The 6,475-nt window shown below is 36.8% G+C and overlaps 1 protein-coding gene and 1 pseudogene across 3 annotated transcripts; both read left to right on the forward strand.

The window, feature by feature from the left end:
- Positions 1–5,307, forward strand: LOC143633288 (stromal 70 kDa heat shock-related protein, chloroplastic-like). Of its 2 annotated transcripts, XM_077101618.1 has the most exons (4): positions 1–404; positions 551–949; positions 1,805–2,185; positions 5,219–5,307. In XM_077101618.1, the coding sequence occupies exons 1-3, from the start codon at positions 171–173 to the stop codon at positions 2,183–2,185; spliced, it is 1,014 nt and encodes a 337-aa protein (XP_076957733.1). In that variant the 5' UTR covers positions 1–170; the 3' UTR covers positions 5,219–5,307. The 2 variants fall into 2 exon arrangements, with proteins under 2 accessions (XP_076957733.1, XP_076957732.1); XM_077101617.1 differs by lacking the exon at positions 5,219–5,307 and having other exon boundaries at positions 1,805–2,310.
- Positions 3,680–5,131, forward strand: LOC143633287 (stromal 70 kDa heat shock-related protein, chloroplastic pseudogene; annotated as a pseudogene). Its single transcript, XR_013153651.1, has 2 exons — positions 3,680–3,728; positions 4,820–5,131. The product of XR_013153651.1 is annotated as a stromal 70 kDa heat shock-related protein, chloroplastic pseudogene (transcript).
- Positions 5,308–6,475: the final 1,168 nt, after the last annotated feature.

Raw genomic sequence — 6,475 nt, forward strand, 5'->3', positions numbered from 1 at the left:
CTTGTAGTATCTTTTTTCCTCCCAGTTTGCCCTTCATTACAGCCACTGCAGATGGCCCTAAACACATTGACACTACCCTTACAAGGGCAAAGTTCGAGGAACTATGTTCTGACTTGTTAGATAGCTACTTTGTTTAATAACAATAACACCATTTATGTCAGTTGATTTTTATGGATTTTAAAGAGAGAAGATGGTGTTTTGCTTATTATTTCAGGCTTAAAAGACCAGTTGAGAATTCTTTGAGGGATGCTAAGTTGTCATTCAAAGATATAGATGAGGTGATTCTTGTTGGTGGGTCGACCCGTATCCCAGCTGTTCAGGAAGTTGTTAAAAGTCTTACCGGGAAGGAACCAAATGTTACTGTTAATCCAGATGAAGTGGTTGCTCTAGGTGCTGCAGTTCAGGTAATATATGCACCATTAAAAATAGCTGTAAAAAAATCACAACCAATCTTAATTTCTCAATAGGCTCTTCTGTTTCGATTTGGTTATTTCAGTTATTCGGTTCCCGTTTGTCTCAGAACTGATATGTCATTGTTATTGGTGTGTAGGCTGGTGTTTTGGCGGGAGATGTGAGTGACATCGTTCTTCTTGATGTGACACCATTATCCATCGGTCTAGAAACACTTGGCGGTGTGATGACCAAGATCATCCCAAGAAACACAACTCTGCCAACATCAAAATCCGAGGTTTTCTCTACAGCTGCTGACGGTCAGACAAGTGTTGAGATCAATGTCCTTCAAGGTGAGAGAGAGTTTGTTAGAGACAACAAGTCTCTTGGCAGCTTCCGTCTTGATGGAATCCCGCCTGCCCCACGTGGGGTCCCACAAATTGAGGTTAAATTTGACATTGATGCCAACGGTATCTTGTCTGTAACCGCCATTGACAAGGGTACAGGAAAGAAGCAGGATATTACCATTACTGGTGCTAGCACATTACCTAGTGATGAGGTATGTTTTATAACGATACTTTTTTAATTTTGATTTTCTTCCATGTCAAGCTCAGAACATTGGAAGTTTGATATGGGGATTGTTTGTAACATCCAAAGTGGGTGTAAACTAGCCAACCTGAGGCTGAGCTTGTCCAAACTGGAGCTTGGCTTATTATTTATTTTAACAGAGCTCGAGGTCGGCTCATTTATGTCTAAAGCTCAAGGTTGAGTTTGGCTCGTTAATAATCTTCAAGCTTGAGCTCAGCTTATTTAATGCTTGAGCATGACTCGTTTATGCTAGAAGATCCTGAGCTTGACTCATTTAAAACTATATTATTAAAGCTGGAGGTTTAGCTCGGCTTGTTCTATAAATTTTCAAGCTCAAGGCCAGCTCGTTTAAAGCTCAAGCTCGACTAGCTATAAAATTTCAAGCTCGAGCTAATCTTGTTTATTATTTGTTAAATGTATAATTTATATATATATATATATATATATGTATGTATTTTTTTTGTAAATATACATTTATACTTGTAACTTTAGATATATTAAGATATATATTATGTAGTTACTTTAGTTATAATTTGATGTGTAATATCATATAAAATAAAATATAAAATGTTACATTTACACAAGTAACAAGCCCACTTAGACTAGAGATGTCAAACGAACCCAAACCTGACGGGCTAACCTGAAACATGCGTGACAAGTATTCAGAAATTGTCTATGGAGCTAGTTTTAAAAAGTTTTAATCGTATGTAGACATGATTATACAGATTAGCTGAGACATGAATACCCGTTTACCGTAACCACTGGTTTTTAGTTATTTATTAGATTTTTATGTTTCTGATATTCTGTTTTATTACTGATTAAACAGGTACAAAGAATGGTTAACGAAGCTGAAAAGTTTGCAAAAGAAGACAAAGAAAAACGTGACGCCATCGACACAAAGAACCAAGCAGATTCAGTCGTATACCAAACCAAGAAGCAGCTGAAGGAATTAGGAGACAAGGTTCCCGCACCGGTCAAAGAGAAGGTTGAAGCCAAGCTTGGTGAGCTCAAGGAGGCAATCAGTGGCGGGTCAACACAAGCCATAAAAGACGCGATGGCAGCTCTTAATCAAGAGGTCATGCAGCTCGGCCAGTCACTTTACAACCAGCCCGGTGCACCAGGGGCTGAGCCGTCCGAGTCATCAGACAAGGGGGACAAGGGACCCGAGGGTGATGTCATTGATGCCGATTTTACCGACAGCAAGTGAGTCATGTAATTCAAACAGTATGGTTTTTTGGGTACATGAGTTTGGAAAAAGTATAGTATGATGAATTTAGTTGTAGGTAAACACAACAAAGTGGATGGTTAGAACGTGGATTTTTGTTTCATCATTTGTTTTGTTGAAGTCGCGTCTGAATCCTTAGTTATTTATATCGAAATAGTGCATTTGTTGTTACCTACCCGAGCACGACATTGTGATATTGTAAATAAATGAGAGGACTTAGGTGTATGAGATTGAGAGCTGGCCGTTAAAAACAGTTACACCAAGGTAGTTTAAAGAGAAAATTAAGAAAATGACCATGAAGATAGTCAAAATGGAATACATCATACAAATCTATGCGCGCACACAACAAATATTTGTAGTTGTAACTTACGGCAAGGCAAGAGAACACTATTTGTAGTTGTACCTTACGGCAAGGCAAGAGGGGTGTTCTTGGCAAAGTGAAATCGGTACCGTACGCCTTAGTCGAACATAGCCTACCTTAAGTAAGGGCAAACTGCGTGTGTGGAGACTGGAGAGGAATGAGCGGGAGTTTGGGGGGGGGGGGGGGTACTGTATGGGCAAATGATGATGATGTGGTATCATGAGATTAGTGGAAGAGTGGGTAGTTTAGTGGAGTACCCCTTTCCCCTTTATGCATACATGAGAAAATGTGACTTTTTATTTAAATGACCACTAACTTAAAAACTTATGCACCTAGACTAGGCACGACTGGCTCACAAGATCTATAGTTATAACGCTTATATAGGAAAGGAAAGAAAAGGAAAAATTGGACATTTGGGATCATCTTTGTTGGTTGTTTTAGTATTATTTTTCCTAGCAAAGAAATATTTGATATTCAGAACACGATAATTAAAGAATTTTAGAAATAAAACTTCAAAGTAATTTTTCCAGAACGGTGACTATATCATAAAACATAAAGAAGAAGATATAATTATAACTTCATTCATTCAGGTAACCTTGAATCGTATAAGACTTGGATAACTCAACTCGATTGATCAAAACTCCATACAGAAACCCAATCCACAAACATTTCATTTCATAAAATCAAAACTCCACCTCAATACTTCATTCTTGTTCCATCACCCCTACAAAACCACACTTCATATTCTTCAACATCCCTCAATCCAAACAGGATTAACGACTCCCTGGAGGACTTTCCCGATCATACCTATTATACTCATCATAAGGCGAACCTTTATGGTAATAACCCAAATACGCACTTCGGCTCGAGTTTGGTGAACCTGTTGGGTGCCTATAGTAATCACTAGCCCTGTCCCTCATCAAATGGTGCTCAGGGCTAGAATTTTTGTGAGGGCTAGGATCTAGTGGCGTTTTGGGATACAGGTAGTGGTGGGGTTGTGGTTGGCGGTGATAATGAGTTTGGGACCCGCTACCAAGGTTTACGAGCCCGGGGCATCAGGCCCATTGGGCTCACCTTACGCAACCCACCGGGATCCGGGCTCATAAGTTAGGAAAGAAGCAGGATATCACTATTACTGGTGCTAGCACATTACCTAGTGATGAGGTATGTTTTATGACTTTCTCAAAGTTGTTTTTTTAAGGTTATCTTCTTCTTGTCAATATCCAAACATTTGAAGTTTGATATGGGATATGCTGTTTGTAACATTCAAACTCAAACTATGGGTATAAATGAGCTGACCTGACCTGACCCTGAGCTTGTCTAAACTCGGGTCATGTATTTAAGAGAGCGCAAGCTTGGCTATTTTATGTTAGGAGAGCTCGAGCTTGCTCGTTGTGCAAGGCTCAAGGTTGAGCTTGGCTTGTTAAATGTTCAAGCTTGAGCTCAACTCGTTTAAAGCTTGAGGTTGACTTGTTTATGAAGAGCTCGGCTTTTTTAAAACTATACGTGTAAAGCTCACCCAATATTGTAATCATCGTTGATCAGCACGAAGAATATACGGCCCTTCAAGAATGTATCACATTGGGTTTAGCTCAGCTTATTGTATAACTTTTTAAGCTCGAGCTCAACTCGTTTAAAGCTATATGTTTAAAGCTCAAGCTCGGCTCACTAATAAAACTTCAACCTTGAGCTTAGCTTGCTGATAAAATTTCGAGCTTGAGCTTGCCTTGCTATAAAATTCAAGCTCAAGCTAGTCGAGTTTATTATTTTATTTATCTATATATGTATATAATTACATATAAATACACGTTTTTAGTTGTAACTTTACCTACACCAAAATATACCATTTAATTATTGTAGTCATAATTTGATGTATAATAATATTCATATAAACGAAAATGTGTTATATTTATATCAGTAACAAGCCCCCTAGAATATAGATGACAAATGAATCCAAACTTGACGGGAGCTTGAAACAAGTGGAACATTCATTTGGATATGGCCTATGAGACTAGTTTTAAAAAGCTATGCATGTATGGTATTAAGTGATAATTGACCTGACTAGTTGAAACTTACATACATGTAAACGTGCATTCGGATGTTTACCCTAACCATACTTAAAAACATCTATGTTTATTTAATTATTTTCTTGGGTAATAGAATAATCAACCAAACCAATCCACACTAATTTTTACCTTTTCATTAGATTTTTCTTTTTTTGTTTTTAATATTCTGTTTTATTAATGATTAAACAGGTAGAAAGAATGGTTAACGAAGCCGAAAAGTTTGCCAAAGAGGACAAAGAAAAACGAGACGCAATTGACACGAAGAACCAAGCGGATTCAGTCGTATACCAAACCGAGAAGCAGCTGAAGGAATTGGGAGACAAGGTGCCCGCACCAGTCAAAGAGAAGGTGGAGGCCAAGCTTGGTGAGCTCAAGGAGGCCATCAGTGACGGGTCAACACAAGCCATAAAAGACGCGATGGCGGCTCTTAACCAAGAGGTCATGCAGCTCGGCCAGTCACTTTACAACAAGCCCGGTGTACCAGGGGCTGAGCCGTCTTAGTCATCAGACATGGGGGACAAAGGACCCGAGGGTGACGTCATTGATGCCGATTTTACCGACAGCAAGTGAGCCATGTAATTCAAATAGTATGATTTTTTGGGTACGTGAGTTTGAAAGAAAAAAGTATAGTATGATGAAGTTAGTTGCAGGTAGACACAACAAAGTGGATGGAATTTGTTACATCATTTGCTTTTTGATTTGAAATTTCATGATTCCTTATTTAGTAACTCGTATTAATATTAACTAGAAGGGTGTCCGCACGATGCAGCGGGTGTTTGAACAAGTTAACCACGTATAAATATAAGTGTTTATGGTTCGGTTAAAACCTTGAAATCGTTTAAATCAGTCATTGGTTTGACTTCTTTTTTCTTTTTCTTTTTTACTTTCGGTTTGTTGGTCGGTTTCAAAATTTTCAAAATGTAGTGAACGGTTGGTTCGCGGTTTATATCGGCAACCGGCTATATGAAACCAGAAAAGACTGTAAATTAACCTAATTGAAATATGATTTCTTTTGTAATCTTTATTGTTATTATTTCACGTCCTAGATTTTCCATTAATATTTACCATTTATGTGGCTAAAATTATCATTTTTATTATGATCATCTCAAGTATCATATTATGTTGGTTTTTAGTTAAAATTGATGGTATATTTAAATTATTAATTTTTTTAAACTAAATTTATTATTAAAGTTTAAACTGTGAAACCAAACTGGAACCAGACCGTTAGTAACGATTAGGTTTCAACTTTCAATGGTTGAGTTTGGTTTTGGACGACAAAAAAATTAGTATTAACGATTGGACTCACAAGTTTAACTTAAAAACCATCAAAACCGCCACTGAACACCCCTACGTAACATATTAATCTATTTAAAATGAAAAAAAAACAACAATATCATACCCAAATTAAAGAGAATAAAATGCTCGTTTTTATGGTGCAATTTGTTTATAAAAATATTAACGTATGAAAAGGCTATAGTCGTTTAAAAATCATGGTTGGGAAGTTAGTTTACAAGTTAAATTAAAAACATAATATGAATAAATATAAGGGACCAAACTTGTAAGTTGAATGAATTGTTTTTAAAAGACATGTTTACCGTTACTGACACATGCACATCATGCTTTAAGTGTTGTAAATTACTTAAAAATGAGTGTCTTAATTTGCACTTGTTTGGTGTATTATATATATATATATATATATATATATATATATATATATATATATATATAGATTATTCTAATCGAAGTAGCATATTTGCTGTTATTAACGTAAGGCTACTTGGTGTTTGATTTTAGAGATGTTAAGCAGTCAGAACCCTAACAAGACAGTATCGTTCTAGATATTTA

Source organism: Bidens hawaiensis, unplaced genomic scaffold, assembly GCF_021521415.1.
Source record: "Bidens hawaiensis isolate Kalapana, Puna unplaced genomic scaffold, B.hawaiensis_p1.1 tig00006655_1, whole genome shotgun sequence".
Classification (NCBI taxonomy): Eukaryota; Viridiplantae; Streptophyta; class Magnoliopsida; order Asterales; family Asteraceae; genus Bidens; species Bidens hawaiensis.